The sequence below is a fragment of the Populus nigra genome, chromosome 13, assembly GCF_951802175.1.
Source record: "Populus nigra chromosome 13, ddPopNigr1.1, whole genome shotgun sequence".
NCBI lineage: Eukaryota > Viridiplantae > Streptophyta > Magnoliopsida > Malpighiales > Salicaceae > Populus > Populus nigra.
Genome location: NC_084864.1, coordinates 15,750,239 through 15,771,827, shown reverse-complemented (window position 1 = coordinate 15,771,827; position 21,589 = coordinate 15,750,239). Strand labels below are relative to the sequence as shown.

Below are 21,589 nucleotides of genomic sequence, written 5' to 3'. Positions count from 1 at the left end.
TCTGCGAAGATAATGAATGCAATCGCAAAGGACTTTTCCAAGCAGTTTCCACGCGTCTTCGTACAATATTACTATTTCAAAAGGTCATAATTCTTCTTCTTTTTACGCACATCATTTTCAATCCAGAAGATTCTGATGGGTGAAAATTAAGTATGGTAGCTAAATACAAAGTTATGCTTTTTTGGTAATTTTTTTTTTTTAAGGTTCATCGTATACAATTATTGACATTTCACCCACAGATGATTTCGACTATATTCCTCGAGATTGTGAATGCTATGCATTACGTGTTAATTTAAGATACTGTAGCAGCTTTTATGATTATAGTTTGGAAAACTCAAGTCTAAGAAAAGCCACAAATTATAATTATTCTTAAATTCAAGTTTATATCACGAATGAAAAACATATTTAAATAATAAAAATTAAATAATTTTAAAAGTTATTATCAATCTAAAAACATCTCTAACCCGCACTGTATTATAATGTCAAACAGAGTATAAATGGATACGCCAATACAGAGGTTAATGCTATTGCTTTCAAGCTCTTAAGAGATGAATGAGGATGTTTATAGCTTGTTTTACTGTTCTAGAAAATGTTATTTTCTAAGCTATTATTTGTTTTTGTGGTGTAAAAGTGTTTTTGAAAAGAAAAATTCTTGTTTAAAATTAATATATTTTTGTATTTTTACATTGTTTTGATATAATGATATTAGAAATAAATTTAAAAAAATAAAATAAAAATATTATTTTAATATACTTTCAATTCAAATAAAAAACGACTATGTAATACTAAACATGCAATTATAAAATGTTGACTTTTTTCAAGGATAGCTATCTTCATAAGTAACCGTGTTGACCTAAGATGAAGTTGATGTATGACATTGCTGAATAGTTTAAAAGTTTGTACTTGTGGTATGGTATGGTGATAATTCTTTCAGGTTAATTCCAAGGCTGTCTACGATTATGACATTGAGGTATCATGATTAGTGTTGATAACTCAAATTTACACATATTTCTCTAAACTAAATAAATAAATAATAATAATAATATATTTTGTTTTTTTCTAAAAATCCTCCAACGTCCCAATTTTTCTGTTCTCCTGTTTCTTTGCCTCCAGAATTTCCATGAGGCAAGTGATGGGCCTGGCTTTCATAGTCCATATGCTCTTCCTAAATACTAGTTCTTGTTTGGTTACTTCGAGTCTTTCCTCTGGTCTTAAGGAAAGCGAGACACATGCTTGAGTAAACCTAAGAGCATGGGCTTCAACCCTACTGACCACAGGGCAGTTGGCCCAGAGAGAGACGCATACTGATAAAACCTGGAGCTAAGTTCATGAGAAGGGATGAACAGACTAATCTATTCAAAGAGATCAAAGGGAGCTAATCTTTCATTCTCCTAAGTCTGTAGTGACTTTTCTTTGAGCACGGATCGCACGGGGCCCATCCTTGTGGTTCTTAGGTTCTTGGAGGATGAAGTATATCGAGACGGAGATACATGATTAATGTAGGAATTTAGGATTTGAGGGTTGCAGTAAAAATTATGAAGAAACAACCCTAAAAACGTTCAAATGATTGTCAAAGAAAAGGGAACAACAAGGCTATAACCCCATAAAAGAGAGATAATATAAGCACAGCCCCAAAAGTCAACGTTATCGAATTTTTTTATGTTCTTGCTATAATCAGGCAGGGATTCTGATAATGTTAAGAGAAATATTATCAGAATATATTCAAACAAGACGATTAGTTGCTAGTTGGTAGAGTAGATCAACAAAAGGTAATTCGCTTCTCTTCCTGGCTTCCCCGAAGAACCATCTACAATATTCCACTTTAGCATTCTAGCAATGGTCCGAAGCATTAACCATTCCCCTTTTAAATAAGAAGTCTCTGTACACCAGCGCCACAAAGCTACCAGCCAAGCCGATACATTTACTCAGTTTGTTTATTGGAGTCACTTTTAGAAGCCTCTTCACAAATTTATGTTGTTTCTATCATCCTGTTTGCTGCATGCGACCTAGAAGTCATGACCACTCATCATCCACATGAGCACATTAGTAGTTTGTTAGTAGCAGATATGCTGTCGAAGTAAATATATATGTGCTACCTCAGCAAGAGAGTCAGAGAAAAATTTAATGGACAAGGCATCACGTTGTTTTTAAGTGTTGATCTGTTGATAGTGTCTGTAGAACATGTGAAGAAGATTTGATAGTGTGAATCTGTAGAACATGTGAGGAAGAGTTGATAGTGGGAATCTGTAGAACATGTGAAGAAGAGTTGATAGTGTGAATCTGTAGAGCATGTGAGGAAGAGTTGATAGTGGGAATCTGTAGAACATGTGAAGAAGAGTTGATAGTGTGAATCTGTAGAGCATGTGAGGAAGAGTTGATCCCTATCTTAATCCGCTTGGTTGCACATCAAGCAATTACGAGAGGTGATTATTCCGTTTCTAATTAGTAGAGAGCCTTTTAAAAACAGCAAGCAAAACAATAAAACTGCATCTGATCTGAGAACATGTAAAGGCCCCATGATGAGCAACTTCTCAACTCCCGGCAACTGTTCTGCCTAAGACACTCTTCATGGAGTAATCTTCTGAGAAATACAATAATATTCTTCAGAATCACATGGAAATTAATATAGTGCCGTAGATAGCAGGTTGATTAGATACCATAGCATTTGTTCTAGCATGCAGTCGGCCAGTACCATTCACCATTGCGAATAACATTAGTCACCTTAGCTGATTGATCAGGAAGCCTAGTTAATTTCATGAATGATTGCCAAAACAAAAGTTCTTGCCAAAGGGTTAGAGGACGCTAGCTAGCTGCCCCCGGTGTTATATCCTTTTTCCGTTGGTATGAACAAAGAAATCTCAGACAAAACTTGTCATTTTTCAAAAAAAAAAAAAAATCAGATTGGAAGAGCAATCAGAAGAAACTAAATATGTTAAGTTTATAATCATGCAATATTATAAGTTTATTGTAAACTTGCAATCATAATAAAAAACTAATATATATGAAGAATAAATATTAAATTATACAAAAGAAATTGAAACTAACTCCTAGCATACATACTAAAACATATATTGAAATAATACATAAATTAAAAGCATATAAAATACTTGTTAAAACTCTCAGAATTTGATCAAGATAATTTTTTTTATTGTCATCAGAGATCAATTATTTGTCTTTATAGATTTATTGCTTCTCACCTTATATAAAAAAAAATTTCAATAAACCTCTTAAAATTATAACAACACCATGTTATTTGAATGCACTCCTAAACAAGATTTAACAAATTTAAAAAAATTATATTTGATATCTCTTTATAAAAACTAAATCTAAAATTTATAGTAAAATAAAAAAATAGAAAAACAAGTCTAAGAAAAACCAACAACAAATAAAAAAAAAAGTAAAGAACTTTCGACACCTAATTATAAGACTTATAAACCAAAACATTAATTTCTTATAATTCATGAATCTTTACTATTTATGAAGAATTTTTATAATTCATGAATTTTTATATTTATAAATGTTAATAGTTCATGAATTACTCATAATAATATTTATTTTCATCATATAATTAATACATTGGTTCATATATATATTAAGATATTTTAGAGATTAAAATAAATTATTAATCAAACAAGGCATTAATATTAAATATTTTTTATTAATCAAAATCAAAACTAAATTAATAAACCCATAAGCTCATTGTCAAATCCACAAAATTATTTTGAATTTAAAACTTTTGTTATTCAAAGCTTTTTTAGAATAATTTATTATTCATATTTAATTCATTAATAACTATTAAAACGGAAGTTGACCGGGAAGATACGACCCATCAAACCAAAAAAAAAAAACAAAATACTATAATAAATAAATACACTTAATGGTCAATAGCTAGAATATGTAACCATCGAAGATTTATTCTTGAAAAAATATCGAATTTGTCTTTCATTGGGTTAAGGCTGGGCTGTATTGTTTCTTCCTACGGCTTTCTAGTTCCTGCTGGCCGAGAATGCCCATAGGACATAGAGCTGCAGTGTAAAATGGGCCTTGTGGGTTCATCGATACTAGGCCTTGTGGGTTCATCAATATTGGGCCTAAGCCCATATTAATGAAACGGTCACCGCTGCCACAGGCACCATGGCTGAAAACTGCAATCTGGGAAAGATTTGTTGCCGTTGATGCTGTCAATGAGACCGCTAATTCAAACAGTTCGATACCTTGAGTATTTTTTTAAATTTTAAATTATTTTTTCAAAATTATTTTTTATATATTTTTAAATCGTTTTGATATATTGATCTTAAAAATAATTTTTAAAAAATAAAAAAATACTATTTATATTTCCACACAAAATACATTTAACCACTATTACAATCTTAAATAGACTCAACCTATTAGACTAGATCTGAAAGTAACTTGTTCGTTTAATAAAATAAATTTAAGAAAAAAATAGAAAAAAAATAGAAAAAAACTTTTTTAACTTGTTTTTTTATTTATCATGAATTTAAAATTAAATCGTATGAGAATTATTTGAATATAATTTAATTAATTTATCTGATTAAAAAATAAATAGAATAACATTAAAAAATAAATATAATGATGAAATTAAAATAAAAATACTCTTAAAAAAAAATTAAAAAGAAAAGCTTCATTATTCATATGAAGCTGAAGAGAGATAATTAAAGTTTCAAAAGGCACTCTTGAAAATGATGGGAGGAAGCTGTAGAAGATGAAAAAGGAAGAAGAAGAAGAAGATATACTGGAACACCCTTTTTATTTGTTTAGGGTTCAATTAATTCATTTTCTTCGAAATTTCATTAACTTGTTCTTCTTTCAAAGAAAAATTATTGAAGCTGAAGAAGATGTACCAGAACAACTTATTTACAAATCAAGCCTTCCTCTACTCTTACAAGTTCTCATCATCCAAATCACTGTTCTGCATAAAACATTAACGGGATATTTTAGATTAGGATAATAATTATTTTTTAAAATATTTTTTACGTTGAAAATTTATTAAAATAATAATAATTTTTAATTTTTAAAAATTATTTTTAATATTAATACATTAAAATAATCTTGAAATATAAAAACAAACAGATATAAACTTAAAAAGCTAGAAGCCAATAATATTTGTCGGGCTTCTATCATGTCATCAGAGAACCAGCTCTACCCCTTGCCTAGTTCTCATTATCCAAATCACTGCTTCTGCTTACAAAACATTTGCAGAAAATAACATAAAACACTAAGCTGATTACACTTAACAAGGCTAGAAGCCAATAGTATTTGTCGAAACGGGCTTCTCTCATGTCATCAGAGAACCAGCTCCGCCCTTTGCCTCTTGAGCTTGTGAAATATTCTACTAGTGAAATCAACAGGGCACTCAAGAAGCTTCCCACCCCAAATACACTAGTGTATAGTGCAATTCCCATTGTTCTCATTCTTACAGGAACTTCACTATAGAAAAACTCTTGCATCCCAACAACAGTGAAGATGTCAGAGATGCCAAGCAGAATGTACTGAGGCAGCAACCAAAATATGCTTAATGGAACTTCTGTTTCCAATTTTGGATCAAGAACTTCCATTTTTCTGCTGATTTCGAGTCTTTTTGTTTCAACCAATGCAGCAATGACCATGGCTATTATGGACAGTACCATCCCGATACCCATTCTTTGAGTCACACTGATACCCTTTTTGTCGCGAGTAATCAGTCGAGTAAATGGGATCAGCAACGCATCATAAAATGGCATCAGGAGGATTATAGAAACTGTAATAGCACTTTGTAGTGTAGCTGGTGGGATCTTGAAGCTGCTGCCTACATTCCTCTTCATTGTCATTCCCTGTTTGGTGAAGAATGTGGCAGGCTGCTGAAAGATGACTGCAAACATTAGCAGCATCGTCCATATCGGCAAAAGCCTTAATACTACTTTTCCATTTTCAACTAGGTAGTTAATACCACTGCAGGGTTCCTCCTTCAATCCCTTGGCATTGCCCGAATTCTGACAAAGAGGTTTTTCTTGAAGCCTATAAACAAGTAAAAGAGTATCATTAACATAAATACTCGAGGAGATTTCAAAGCAAAAATACTTTGACTGACAATACGAAATCTTACTCTAGCTCAACAACTCCAGGATTGTTGTTTGGTAAGGTGATTCTGCTATTCATCAATTTCGACAGAGCTTCCTTAATGGATGGAACTATGTCCCGCGAAGGCCTCTCAGAGATGGCATCATCCTGTTTGTATGCATAAATTCTGCTTCCACACCAAAACAGTAAAATTGATGCTCCCATTGCGATTGTAGGAATTGCAAATCCGAGTACCCAGCCAAATGTGTCTTGGATATAGGACATGACTGTGACACCTGCAAGGCTGCCACCACAAACCCCAAAATACCACCACTGAAAGAATAAGCTCTTCTTATTTGATTTCTGCTCATCTTTTGTTCTCGGCAGCTCATCATCGTTCGCAATTTGATCTGCTCCAAAGGCTTGTAAAGATGGGTTATATCCACCTTGCCCTAGAGAAATCAAACAGAGCGACCAAAACAGGTATGAGGAGCTTATTTTGTTGGTGGGATGCCTTGCCCAAGACAATGCTGTTGATGTCAATGCCACAAGTCCCTAGAAAGAACAAATTAAGAAGAACAAAAGCAAATTTACCATGGAAAATCATAAACCAAAAACTGTCTCTACAGTTACAGAGGCAAGTTGCTGTAAGCTTAATCATAATCAAGAATTTATGTATGACTTGTGATCACCAAAATATTTTCCAATTGCTGTAAGCTCACAGAATTTCAAAAGCAGAAAATAAACAAAAAGAAAATACTAACCACAACATAAATAAAGGAAGAGGTTAGAATGGTGGAATACCGATCCCATGAATCAGCAAGCGATGCAACTAGAAGTGGTAACATGGATGTGAATCCACACCAATTATTAACAGTCTTGGCTGCAGCAGAGTTGCTCATCTTAACCACATCTGTAAGATAAGTTACCAAATTTGATGCCACCCCTTTGAATGCAAACCTTTCCATACCAGCTATCACTATCAAAACGGAAAAAACATAATGAATTCAAATCAACTAACATCCTTTCTAGCAGATTGTTCATGTTCTAGCATAAAACTGATCAGTTATTCATCAGGGAAAATCTAAGAACTCATCAAGAAGATAAAAATATAACAACCTATGAGGAGAAAACATGACTTGTTGAGCCCTTTTGGTTTCTGCCCACTGGCCATGATGAGGAAGATAGATATGAAGCTGCAGGGTTGGTAGGATTAATACAATCATGCAGATTGATTAAAAAATAAGATCATGCAATCCTATTAGGATCCGTTCAATCCTGTTACAATCCCACTAAGCTCCCATCAGATTTTGACATCCTATATAGAATAGGACGACTCCACTGAACAGAATATACCATTTCAGATCCAGAGAAACACAAACTATCGACACAAGTTGTGAGGCTTTTAGAACACCATTACATTATTGGAAACCTTTTTCCTTTTCTTGAGCAACGTAAAGAAGATCAGGCGGGTCTTGTTTTATCATATATGACACGATAAACACTACTGCAATCCCCAATGTTTCTATGCTTACAATGATAACACTTTCAACAAGAAAAAAGTTTGTGAATGCTGACATAGAGGCATTACCAAGAGATGGAAAATGTCGACATGCATTATAACTTTACGTTTGTTTTGTTTTTGATATGGTTTCTCATATGCTGCCACGTTTTCCATACGTGGCAGTTTCAACACTTGGTGTTGGATACTGTTGCCACTTGGTATTTTCATTGAATATTTTCAAAGTGTTTTTGTTTTTTATTGAGTATTTCAGAAGTGGGTTATAATTCGTGTTGGTGTGGAGGAAGAACAACAAGGTGGAGCTCCTGAACTCAACAGGAGGAGGCACTTCCTAGCAAATTTAAAATCTGAGTTGAACAGAACGTAACATGATAGGAAAGAAAAAAGGAGGTGTTGTGGGGATGCTTTTTCCTCCAATAATGGAGTCCTCATGAGTTAATCATAGGGAGGTATGCATATAGAATCGGGTTGTTGTTTTTCATGAACATATCCAAGCTTGGGATTTGAGATTTTATTTGTATATAAATCTCAAACAATTCTACACTAATTCTGAATTTATAACTTAACAATGATGAATTAGAAAGCTTGATTAATTGAATGATGAATATACAAGGAAAAACTTATATATATATATTATTTGAATTAATATTGAATGAATATTGATTGGTTGTGCATCTACACCTAAACACTAATGTTTAGTTACTGTTTCTGGACATAAGATAAAAAGACAGTGAAAGCAGGAGAAACATGCCCTTTATATTTGAAATGATAGAAATTTACTCTGAAACTATGACAGACTCCAAAACTATGACCGAGATAAATTTATTTTATATGTTTATCTTTATCCTTTCAATTAAATATATTTATGTATATATTACTTATTTTAATCTTTCACTTTATTTAAATTCAACAAATGCTAATATTGCAGTGAACAAACAGAGGAACAGGGAAAGTATGGCTGAATCAGAAGAGGTATCATTGGGTAGAGATTTCGTGTTACACGAGATTATATATAATTAATGTCCCTTTATCATAATTATATATGCACTGATCAATTTTATATAATCTTCCCTTCTGTTTTAAATGCTACATAAGCAGATTAATACATAAAGAACTGAAGATTATAGCTTACAAACCTCACCACTTGACGCCATCAATATATATATTCGTAAGATTTCCTTTATTTTATTATGTATTGTTTTTAATACAATGTTTTAGCATCAATCACCAGCACTGTCAAAGTCACTTTGAGATAGTTTATTTGGCAATTTAATTACTGTGTTTTTTTTATCCACTAAAAGTGTGTTTGGTATGTTACGTAGGATAGAACAAATAGAAATAGACAGGACTAAATTGAGTTGAGTTTTGGAAAAAAAATGAATGGTGAAGAGATAATGGATAATAAAAAAAAAATTAAAGAATAATGATTTTCCTCTATGGTATTGGAAAGGCTTATTTCACCGTATGGTGGGACAAGAATTTTGCTCAAAAGACAACCTTGAAGAATCCTTATCCAGCAGGCTGAGAAGAAGCAAAGGCAGCAGCAGAAATCCCCAGCAAAGTTATGGAAGCGGAAACAGCAGCAAGCACGGCAGAATTCCCAACAGAGTCAGTGCAGGAGTCCTGGCGGATTGGGTTTTCCAGTACCTATAAGTCGGCAACCTGAGGGAGTTTCCTAGCGGGAATTGGACTAGAAGAAAGAGGAAAAATCCTACGAGGAAAAGGAGAAGAGAAGTCCAGGAATAAGAGGCATTCTATGTGGCAGAACCACTCCTAAAATCAGCCACTCAGCCAGCCAGGCTTAAGTTCCTCAGTTGAGTCCTGAGTTATGATTTGTCTAAACTAGATTAGGGTTAATTATTTTCCACCGATTAGAATCCTTATCTATTAGGAGACTCATTTTTCTTAAGATTGGACCTTCCCCCCCTTTTCACAAAAAGATTCCTTTCCTCTGGATTTTGTGGAAAGAGGGAGGGTCACTGCGATGTGGGGTAGCGACAGGGTAGATAGAGTCCATGAAAAATTTGAAGTACAGTAGTTAACCCTTTATCAATCAAGGGCGATGGTCATTCTACATTTACAGAATTCGTTTAGGGAAAAGGACACCAATGATCTTAGTTTTAAGAAAATCCTGAGCTGTAATTATCCAAATCACCTTCAGGGTAGCTTCAAATAACAGCTCTCAGTTCCACCGCCAGGGATGATACGCTTTCTGGATTGGATATACGCGACGCTATTTCAAAGATCTTGATGGCATCTGTCATAGGGAAATTGAGTACAGTCATGATCTGAAGAGACGTTACTCTTAGAAGTATATTCAAGCAATAAGACTCCCTAGATAACCAAGCAATGAAGGTTAATATTCTCTGACTCAGAAAGATATTACTGGTTATTTCATTAAGTAATCTGAAATGCAAATAGTCTAAGTCTCCAATAAGCAGTGGTTTGTGCCATGACGTTGATGAGATCCAAGGATTTTCAGAGTTACAAGTCCAATGGAAAGTCAGAAACACAAGCTAACAGGATTAGGATCTAAGGAGTAATTCTGATATGATCTAATTAACTTCGATTACATCTTAGATTATTATTATGTAAGGCTATAAATAGATGAATCATACACCTCTTACAAGCTTTTCTGAAATTATCTCTCTTCTTGAGTTTCCATAAAATAAGTTGCGTACAGATAAGAGTTCATATCTATGCCCATTTGTCGCAAAAATAAGCTGCCAGATTCATCCATGCATGTTCTTGTTTTTCTTACAAACAATCAGCTGACAAACTTGTTGGACAAGTGAATCCTTGGTACCAGCAGCTTCAGTTTCACCAGTAAGTGTGGCATGTCCTAGGTAAACTCCAGCTTCGAACTTGTCTTAATCCTGCACAAAAAACATCATCATAAGTTCATAGGATTTGGGTGCCTAAACATTAATAAACAAAATCTAATATGGAAGTTCCATTGCACGCTAGGATCGACTTCTAGCTTCATACATTTTCTTCCTTTCTTCATTGCTTCTCCTACTTTTTGTTTTTGTTTGTCCTTCCCAATCGATTTCAAGCTTGTCGATATTACAAGTTGCCAGATTATTTCCAAGCTTTCATCCTACCTGTTCTTTCAAGTCCCGACCCCTCTTCGAAGCTCTTGCGTACCGGGCTAAATCAAGTACTGCTGGCCCCTCTTTCAAGCTCTTTTTTGCTCAAGTAGAAAACAATTCCAGTGATGTCACCGCATGTTGCCCCGGGATCCCAACAATGGTATATATATGCATGCCGTTTTCGATTTTCCTTTTCAATAATATTTAATCGCTGAAGATCAAGCACTCAAATTAAATTCATCTTAATTACCGCTCCTGCAGAACAAAACTGCCTTGGAATGGTTCAAAGAGGGAGGTTGTAATGTCTATACCAGAATGAAAAATACATATATAATAGAATCATAAACAGAAATGCATACATTTGTCTCATTTGAAATTTAATTACTACGTTTTTGGTCCTTTTTTCTTTAGGATCCACTACTGAGATCCTAAAGCCCACCTTCGTCACCCTAAGAGTTGATGATGCCTTGCCGATCCCAAAGACCCCCTACCACCCTTCTAATTCATACATAGACTTTGGGGCTTGTGGCATTGCACAACTCATCACACATGAAATTATGTAAGAAATAGCTACAATATAAAACATAATTTAGTTCAGAGGTAAATATTGTTCCATTGCAAGAATTACAAGGCCGACATGGAGAACGGCCTTTATGAGAATATAAGATCAGCAAAGCTTCCGCCACGAAAAAGAAAAGCTTTCACACCATAAACTATAGGCCATCGCCAAGTCTTGGCTGTTGAAATATTCTTGAAAGGTAACCACAAGCAGTAGCTCAACAGGCATCAATGTCCCCTTTTCAAGGTCTCGAGTTGGAACCTATCGGAGCAAAAAGGGTTTGTTCTTCTCGAATCTATGAGTTTATATTGTTGTTTGGACGTGCAGTCGAAATCAAAACCGAAACTGATCAAACCTAAAAAAACAAAATGACAAAAAAAATAAAATGCAATTTGCTTCCGATATCTTTTTAAGTTTCTTTTATATATCGATTTTTGTGATTTTAGAAATGCGGTCAACCATTGCTAAATGCATGTATGCTCACCTTTGAATCTGAAAATTCCTTGCTAAATTATATGTGATGCAAATAAAAACGATGAGACTCAAAAATCTTCAGTCCACTTTTCCAACAAATATGTTGCTAGAAAGATTATTTTTGAAAGATTCAAAAAATTAGGTCTCACTTATCATCATTCTTTTCACTTTCATGTGAATTATTTTATTTAAGTCTCCATTAAGACAGATTTACTCTTCTCTGTGCAACAAACCAACTCATGACTATTTAAATTTATGATGTTAAAAATTGATTTTATTTTTTTAATATCTTATAATTAATGTATATTTAGTTATTTTCCATACATAAATTTATATATGAGCTATTTATGATTTTGACACACGTGTATAAACATTATCTTATAATTACAATTGAATTCCTTATTATTAAAAAACTCAAACTCATGGGTTTGACTCCAAACCCAGTAGACTAGGGTGGTTGTCATGGTCATGTGCATGCTAACCCAAATTCAAATGCAACCTGAACCCAAAACAATCCAAACCGAATCCACCTAACTTGATTAAATTGCCAAGTGTACTTCTATCCACCTAATTAGATAGGCACTCAATTGATTAATCATAAATTAAATATTTAGGTTAAATATCTTAAAATAAAATCGAATAGAAGTTGTTTTAACATGACTTAATTTTAAATAATATTAAAAAAATAATTAATAATATCTTATTAGATATTTTTAAGACAAAAAAAATACAAAAAAAGAGATAATATAAAATCAGCAGCTCACCAAAAATAACAACAATATTCTCACCTAAAATTTATTTATCCTAATTATATATTTTTATTTCTTTAAAATAAACACAGAAAATAACTAATATTTAAGCAACATAAAATTACTCTAAGGTGGCACCTACCAAGCAGACACTCAATTCAATGGCTCCTGCGACCTTTTATTAAGTACGCAATGATGCAGTCATAGAATAAAAGATAGCCCACACAGACACACAGACACACACACGTGTATTCAAAGCTGAAATATGATGCCACCTAGAAAGCATGCATGGCAGAGCTGAGCTGAATGAATTATCACTGCTTCAAATCAATGGCTCTTCTTGGGCACTGATGAGTCCCTCAAGACATCGCCCTCTCCCTGGGAATTTAGGGCCTAAGGGAAGGAATTTATTTCTATATTATTATTATTATTATTATTATTCTGCACAGTTGACTTCTTAAAGATGAGGGATGGATTCCCAGACAGAAGATGCCATGCACGTGTGCTCCTTTTCAAAATCTCCTCCGAAACAAATAAAGATTCGGATTATAAAACTCTTCCACGTCAAGATCCGGTTCACGAAATTATACGAGCCAATCTTTCAATTAACTCAAAACAACTTTATATTAAATTTCTTTTCTTTAAAAGGAAAAAAAAAGTAGAAGCGACATTATTTTAGAAAAAAATTAAAAAATCAAATCAAATATCATTTTATTTAATTAATTTAATTAAATTTGACTAGGTTAATTGTATTTAATTAAATCAACTATTATTTAATTTAATATAAAAATTAATTTAGATAAGATTCTAAATGGACAAATTGACTCACTACATAAAATGATACATTAAAAGATACATGATGATAAATGATTTTTATATAGATTAATTGAATTTAACTAGATCTAATTAATTTAGGTTAATTGTATTTAACTAGATCAATTATTATTTACATGGTTTGCTGCGTTACAAATTATTTTTTATATAATATTGTTTTTTAAATATAATTTAAATCGCGTAAACAAACATCACTTGCTGTTATATTTTTTTTATTTTGATTTATACGCGCCATGAATTGACAAAAAAGATACACGATGATGATAAGGGACTCAACTTTTTTCACAATGACTCAACATAAGGGTCCCATCTAATCATTATTTTGGGTGACCAGTCACCATATAATAATAATAATAATAATAATAATAATAATAATAATAATAATAATAATAATAATCTACACTTAAAATTAGCATAATTCAATATTATAAAATACATGCTGATAAAAATACATTGCAATAAGAGGGTTGAAGTATCGATACTCAAAGGATGCCCCAACATACGTCGTAGTAGTAGTAGTAGATTTTTAGGCTAAAAATACCCTTAATTATATCTCCATAAGTATTATTGAAGTTATCATAAATCTTATTAAATGCTTTTTTTTTCCTCTAGGATCACCAACAATAAATATAACTCCTATGAATGATCTCACCTTTCTTCAAAGTAAAAGTAATCATCTTTAAAAATTCCAAGCACCAAAAGCGTATCCCTCGCCCCTCATCTCTTTGCATAAAACAAATTTTAATTTAAAAAGCAGACAGCAAAGGGTAAAGAGCTGTTGAAACTTGAAAGCAACAAAAGAAGTAAGAAAGCAGCAGCAGCAGCAGCACGAAGCGACCCTGTCTGGTTTGTTTTCTTTATCTTTAGAAAAAGGATAAAACATTAGTGTAGATGATTTTAGATATTAATTAATGTGATTTAATAATCAATATTTGTAGACATATTAATTAGTAAGAGTATGGATTGGCGGGTCTTCTTTGTTCTTAAACATAAAGGTCTAAAAATGGTAAAATCCTTGACAAGTATAGCTGGTCTTGCCTGTGTGGTGGTGGTGGTGGTGGTAACTGCTCTCTTCATCTTTATTGGTCTTTGTATCTCACTGCTATATTTGGGGGACACCCTTTTGTATTTTTTTCACTTTTAGACATTTTTTTGGGGACTCTTTTAGTCAAATTTGGTAACCAGCTTTAAATTCTTTGATTCTTAATTTTTATTTTATTTTTTTTGGTGGGTTTTCTTTGGATTTTTTCATTGCTTTTGTTTTGATCAAGATGAGTTTCATAAACTTCTTTTTTTTTTCTTTTTTTTTTCTGGTGAGTTTTACTGTCCTTTTCAATTTCTTGTTGTTCTTTGTTCTTCTAGGTTTTATCCTTTTTTTTTCGGGGTATGGATCATATGTTGTTAGTTTTGTTTTAGACAAGAAATATGGGGTTTGACTGTCAACAGAATCGTTGTCTTGTTTGTTAGGTCTTCTGGTCTCATAATTAATTTTTGAGATGATTGGATTGGAGTCACTGAGCATTTACAAGTTTTTCCTTTTTGGTGCACCGTTATTTTCCTTTATTGAGCTAGATGTTTTATTGTTTGTGGTAGATTCAAATAAATGGAGTTAACCATTATAAATGGTATATCTTGTTTTGCTTTTAGTCACATGGTGTTCTTGCTGTTGTTGTTAATGTGAAACGATATGGGCATGGTTTTGATTAGATTTGGATAACCTTAATCATCTGTTTGATCATGTAATATTCATGTGTTATGTTGTTTTGAAGAATTGGCTTCTTTTTAGCGGAATGAGCTGGTAGGTGGCCATTTCTGTGGAGAAATTTTCTATTTTTGTGTATGGGATTGATTAACTTACTAGGTAAACATTGTCTTGTTTCTCTTAATTGACGTTGTTATCGTAAACTTACCATTTGTTGTATGATCAATTTGACTTGTGCAGCCCCTACTTGTCGTGTTTCGCAAATCATTTGTCAACTTTTTGTTTGTCGTACATAATTGATTAACTTCTTAATTCTAGGTTTTATGTTAATGATTGTTTGGCTTGTTTGGTAGGTGAAATTGTTTGCCATTGGAAATTTGTTGGCAAGTTACAAACATAAGATTCTATTCCTAGATATCATGCGATCTCGTAGTTAATGCATTCTCAAAACATTGTTGATAGATGGTAAATCTGAGTTGGGTTAAATAATCAATAAGGAACCTTCCATGGGGTTTAAAACGGGGTAATGGTGCATGGCTTCATTTACTGCATGGTTGAGAGTTAGAAAACGCTGCATGGTCGCTAATGTAAGTTTTTATCATGAGCCTTTGGCCTACCAGATGTGACAGAGAAATTAAAGTGTCTAATGTATATGTGCTTCTAAGAGACGGAGAAAGAGATAGAGCCGCAGATTTTGGCTGTGCTGCATCATCTTGTTACCTCTTATTATGTTAGATGGACATTCATGGACCTAGTTACTGCAATCACTTTGTGAAGCAACTTTCTGCCCTCAATATGGAGCTATTTGCCTGGTTTGTTTGACAGGGTTGTCTTACAATTACCTGCCAGTCTGTGTTTTGGGGTAGAGGCACCCTTCTGTGAAAATTAATAATGCAAGCATACCCACGAGAATGATAATTTCCTAGGACATCTTCCATGATCAGTGACATAGGTTTTGTAGTATTCTAACCTTTCCCCCTTTTGTAATAGCAGTTTAAGATATATCCAATTTAATTTTGTTAGTTACCATGGTTTAAGATACATCCAAGTTCATTTCTGTTAGTTACTTCTGCATTTCCACTATCATGATAAAATGTGCACCTTGTCTGCTGTTTCTTATGTTTCCAATATTTTTAGCATTAAATTTGAGCAGCAATGTTTGTAAAAGGTGTTTGTTTTTCAGGTAGAGCAAAGAGACGACACCGGTCCTGCTGACAAGTGGTGTCAACTTCCTTTTCATCAAGGGGGCAATCAGGTCTTTCTAGTTTTGCGAGTAGCTTAAAGGTAGACATGTCTCAATTCTGGCTCTTTCGCTGCCTGGATTTTGAGTTAGATTCCTTGGATATATAAATAACAATGAGAAAATTTGTTGCAAGTTCTGACAATTCTTGTTTCATTTACTTTAATCTTTTTGCTCATTTTCCTTAGAGTGCTTGCATCACCTGAGTCTTTGGTTATCTATTTTGGTGCAGCATGCTAATTGAGCATAGGCTGCTAATGCAGTTATGATTTGACATTGGTTTTTGTCTATTTATTTACCATAGGTGCTATCTTAACAACACTTATGCTCAAATCGGATGAATAGTGGGGGATTGTTGCACTGGAAGCGAAACATTTCTATCAGCATAATTGGTTTGGATCTGGAATTCAGGTGAATATGGATGGTTTGCAACTAGTTTCGATGCCACCTAGGAATGCATTCAGGGCTGATCGACCTAAAGCACGGAGAGGGCCTCAACCTGATGTACCTCATTCCATTAAGCCATGCACCAGAGCGTTTCTTGAAACTGGTGCATGGCATCAGTCTCAAAATAAGGGTTCCAATAAAGCAACTAGATCAAATGAGCTCTCTGACTATCCTGCATCCCAGAGTTCTGTCACTTGCCCTGATTTCTATTATTCAACCACAAAAGGATGTAATGCTCTTAGTTCATGTGAAGCTTGTATTGATAGTTCTAATGTAGACAAGTCTGCAAAGAAAAAATGCAAACCAAAAACCAGGAGGAGGGGAAAACAGAACAAGAGAGTTTCAAGTGATACTGGCTCCACTGAACCTGAAGTTTTATCTGAGTACGCTCAAGGAAGTTCAACCTCCAAAGGCTGTAGTTATAATGATTTTGGAGATGAACTAACATGCTCTGCAACTTCACCAGAAGTTTCACTCAGAGATGCTAGCAGTAACCATATTGATTTTGAAGGTGATACTAGATTTAGCAGTCCTGAAGCCCCAGCAATATGCATGTCAAACATTGATGAAGTGGCTATAGTGGAAACTTTTGAAGCATTGGATGTTTCATCGCCAGATGGTAGCAGTAGCCAGAATGATTTTGAGGTTGATTCTATAATTAGCACTTCGGAAGCATTGCCGATCTGCACATCCAACATTGTTGAGGTTGCTACAGTGGAGCCCATTATACCTTCTATAGCTCAGAATTTTCCTGGGGAGCATCAGATGATTAATTTGGAAATCACTTTACAGACAAAAGGAGAGGGATTTTCCCTCTCTGACATTGGGGTGCAGTGCTCAAGTCAGATCAGCTGTTGCAATGATACACAATCCAAAGATTTCTCATATGCTTCTGATTCCTCCTTGGTGTTTGATTATTTATCTATCGGCTCAAACAGTGATGATGGCACTAATGATAGTCATCATGTAAAAATATATCATGAAGGTAGCAGCAGAGGTAGTGTTTTAGAAGCACCAGGTTTCAATTCCAAAAAGGGGTCTTTATCTCATAAAAATTCATTAAATGGTGCTGTAGATACCTATCACCAAACTGAGGGCTCAAAGCACCGTGGTCAAAATTTTAGTTGCAGTGACGCACAATTGCTTATGTCAGGCAAAAAAGGCAAGCAAATAAAAACATTGCCCAGGAGTAGTGCCAGTGCCCACAAATATGGAGGTTTTGAAAATTTGCATGGCCGGACAGGTAAGGAAAACAACCATTCTGTGTGGAAAAAAGTTCAGAGGAATGACACAGCAGATGAATGCAGCCCGAAAATGAAGATGTCTCATGCGTGCTTCCTGTCTGACTTGACTTTGAAAGAGGGTCCATCACTTAAAGGGAACTGTACTCTCTCTGATGTAAATTCATCATCCAGAACTGAGGGAAAAAAACTGCCAAAAGACAAGGTTACTAAGAAGTTGAAACGAAAAAATAGTCCAGGTTCCAAACAAGAGTACAGATGTCATGGTAGGGGCTATAGTTCCAACAAGGCCATCTTGAATGCACATGCAAAGACTGGCGTGCAACAGCATGAAATATTTGATCTCACAGCTCAAGTGAATGATAAAAAAGGAGGGAAATCTATTTCAAGAACTCATTCTCTGAATAGTTGTTTAACTGCTGGATTCCATCCCAGCGGAGTTGAATGCATGAATTCAGAATCAGTTAACAGCACACAAGTTTCCCCAGATGCATTACAGCCACTTCAAAGTACTTGTGATACTGTTTCCAGCACAAGACATTGCCATACAGAAAATGGAGGTAGCTTGCCAGCAAAGTTGTGCAACTCATTGGAGCAACATGCGGTTAAGGTGCCTCCAGTTTATCTTCCTCATCTTTTTTTTAATAAAGTTCCCCAACTGGAAAAAGAAGTTACAGTTGCTGAGTACTGTAAGCAAAACCATAGTTCTGGAACAGTAATGCAGAAGTGGATACCCATTGGGGTAAAAGATCCTGAATTGACCACCTCTGCTAGATTTGGTAATTCATCACCTGATCCTTCTGATGGACCAGCTGGTGAAGATCTCACCTTGAGAAATGTTCAAGACAAAGCCAATTTTGATTCTCAAGACCTTGTTTCTTCATTGATGTTAGGCACGTGCCAGGATTCAGGAAATGCAGTTTGTTTTCCCCAAGAAGATGACCGCATTCAAAAGTTGAAGAACTCTACTCTTTGGATGGATGAGCTCAACAAGAAGCATGTAGCAGCTGATGCTTTAACTAGCGAATCCTCTTATCAACAATTTTCAGCTTTTGAAGACGAATCAATAAAGATAATACAAGCTGTGAAGGATACTTGCAGGGTACAGATGGAATCTGAAGCTATTCAGATGGCCGCTGGTGGTCCAATTGCCGAGTTTGAAAGATTTCTTCATTTATCGTCTCCAGTTATTAATTTTCCCAGTTTATCATGCTGCCAGACTTGTTTAGATGACCGGCTTGTTGGTGCATCACTATGCAGACATGAGATACCAAATATCCCATTGGGATGCATCTGGAAGTGGTATGAAGAACATGGGAATTATGGTTTGGAAGTAAGGGCAGAAGAATGTGAGAATTCAAATAGCGGGAGCTTTGATCATTTTTCATTTCATGGCTATTTTGTTCCCTTTTTATCAGCAGTTCAATTGTTCAAAAACCATTCAAGTCAACCCATAAACAATAAGAACAGTGCTCCTGATCATGAAATTTCTGATACATATAAGGCTAGTGAATCATCAGAGAACTCTAATGTTGGTTGTCTTCCAATATTTTCTCTACTGATTCCTCAGCCTCGCACCACAGCTGTAGCTCAATCAGTTAACTTGACATGTTCTGATGGTGCAGAGTTACTCTTTGAATACTTTGAATCGGAACAACCTCAGCAAAGACGACCATTATATGAGAAGTAAGTACTCTTTTTACCTCTTATTCGAAGTTGTAGTTAACATATTACTGGAGCTTTCAGATGGATCTCCATACTGATTATGTTAATTTCAGGATACAAGAGCTTGCTAGAGGTGATGCGTCTTCTCGTTACAAAATGTATGGGGACCCAACTAATTTGGCCTCTCTGAATCTCCATGACTTGCACCCCAGATCCTGGTTGGTAACAAAACTAGTTCTAGAATTAGCCTCACATTTTTCATTTTGGTTATGAAACAAAGGACTAGCTTGAATGTCATTCTGTGCATTAATAGGATTGAAGCTTGTTATATAACTGAATCATGCCAAGAGAAATTTTATAGGCGTGTTATAGATGTGTTATGTGATATTTTTTCAGGTACTCGGTGGCATGGTATCCTATATATAGGATACCAGATGGCCACTTTCGAGCTGCATTTTTGACTTACCATTCACTTGGCCATTTGGTTCATAAAAGTGCTGAAGTTGATTATGCGAGTAAGGATGCATATATAGTTTCTCCAGTTGTGGGACTTCAGAGTTACAATGCTCAGGTAGTTATAAATGATGTTCTTCTATAAACTTCATTGCGTAATGGTGTGATTGTTATGATGCTAATAAACTTCATTGAATTGAATGTGGAAGTGGGTTGTCTCTATTTCGTTTCTCCACTTTAAACTTCCTTGTCCACTGGCAAATCCCAATTGCTTATTGCTTAAGCAAGTGTTAAATGACTAAGAAGTGATGATTTCAAAGATGATTTCATTCAGCTTATGCAGCATATGCAATGCATGGGATAAAAAACTGAATCATCATCAACTTTTATTTTAATTTATATTTTTATTACCAAGGTAAGCCTGTTATTTATTGATTTGGTGTCCCATTTCTTCAGCAAATTTTTTTTTGGATGTTATGCATGTTATGTTGTCCACCTAAATATGATAAACCTTAAGATATTGTTCTTTAATTATGATAGATGTTAAGCTTAATGATTGATGAGAGTCCATGATCCGTTTTGAATGTCTAGATGGGATCTCCTTGCATGTTCAGTCCTCTTATTATATTATTGGCTTCTTTGGAAGTGTTTTAGCCTATTGATAGGCTTCTTATTCATCGCTATGCTTCTCCATGTGGAAAATACATGTAAAAGTTTCTTATCTTTCCAGCTCTTGTTTTTGAATTAACCATTTTACAGGCAACAAAATATTAAAGAGTTAAACAGTTTTTCTCTTTTAAATTCATTGGGTGTCTGTGTAATACACACTTTGAAAATGTCATTTGTGTGTTCTTTGAATGGTTAAAATTATTCAGTAGCAAAGCTTTCAACTCTTACTGTACAGAGGTCAAATGCAGTTGGAATAATCTTAAATAGTGGAAAAGCTTCCAAAAGTGTTATAACTTGGCTTTGATCTTTGATTAGTGGCTGTTCTTGTGTGTGGGGTGGGTGGGTGTGTATGTGTACCCATTCCATTTATGCTCTTGACCCAAATGTGCTTTGTGTGCTGAGTGAACAGGGTGAATGCTGGTTCCAGCTGCGGCACAGTGTAAACCAGGCAGCAGGAACACCAATTTCGAACCCTTCTGTAATTCTGAAGGAGCGGTTGAGAACCCTTGGGGAGACAGCATCTCTTATTGCCAGAGCTGTAGTAAACAAGGGAAATCAGACATCCATAAACAGACATCCTGATTACGAGTTCTTTCTTTCTAGGGGACGATATTCACTTCCATAGATTTTGAGGTTGCCACTCTCCGGAGTAGTAGTCTCTTATGGTTACCGATCTAGCTCCATCCATGTAGCATATGAGATAAAGCTGCTAATCTAGTTCCATCCGTGTAGCATATGCCTCTTGGCATGAATTCCAGTTTCTTCTTAGGAAATCCTGTAGTGCTGATTACTGATCTAGTTGTTTGTTAAACTTGCTGTAAATATTCTAGTTGTTTGTTAAACTTCTGGAAATATTTGTTTCAGTTTTAGTTGAAGTTCTTGAAA

At 34.5% G+C, this 21,589-nt stretch overlaps 2 protein-coding genes across 4 annotated transcripts; one reads left to right on the top strand and one right to left on the bottom strand.

The window, feature by feature from the left end:
- Positions 1-5,094: 5,094 nt before the first annotated feature.
- On the bottom strand, positions 5,095-7,612 carry LOC133671166 (protein NRT1/ PTR FAMILY 5.8-like). 2 transcript variants are annotated; one of them, XM_062091822.1, is made up of 4 exons: positions 7,177-7,612; positions 6,822-7,036; positions 6,104-6,612; positions 5,095-6,015 (listed from the first exon to the last, which is right to left on the bottom strand). In XM_062091822.1, the coding sequence occupies exons 1-4, from the start codon at positions 7,229-7,231 to the stop codon at positions 5,172-5,174; spliced, it is 1,623 nt and encodes a 540-aa protein (XP_061947806.1). In that variant the 5' UTR covers positions 7,232-7,612; the 3' UTR covers positions 5,095-5,171. The 2 variants fall into 2 exon arrangements, with proteins under 2 accessions (XP_061947806.1, XP_061947807.1); XM_062091823.1 differs by lacking the exon at positions 7,177-7,612 and having other exon boundaries at positions 6,862-7,001.
- Positions 7,613-13,771: 6,159 nt separating this feature from the next.
- LOC133671225 (uncharacterized) lies at positions 13,772-21,589 on the top strand. 2 transcript variants are annotated; one of them, XM_062091910.1, is made up of 6 exons: positions 13,772-14,133; positions 16,173-16,273; positions 16,534-19,603; positions 19,696-19,800; positions 19,979-20,153; positions 21,114-21,589. In XM_062091910.1, the coding sequence occupies exons 3-6, from the start codon at positions 16,647-16,649 to the stop codon at positions 21,327-21,329; spliced, it is 3,453 nt and encodes a 1,150-aa protein (XP_061947894.1). In that variant the 5' UTR covers positions 13,772-14,133; positions 16,173-16,273; positions 16,534-16,646; the 3' UTR covers positions 21,330-21,589. The 2 variants fall into 2 exon arrangements, with proteins under 2 accessions (XP_061947894.1, XP_061947895.1); XM_062091911.1 differs by lacking the exon at positions 13,772-14,133 and having other exon boundaries at positions 14,166-16,273.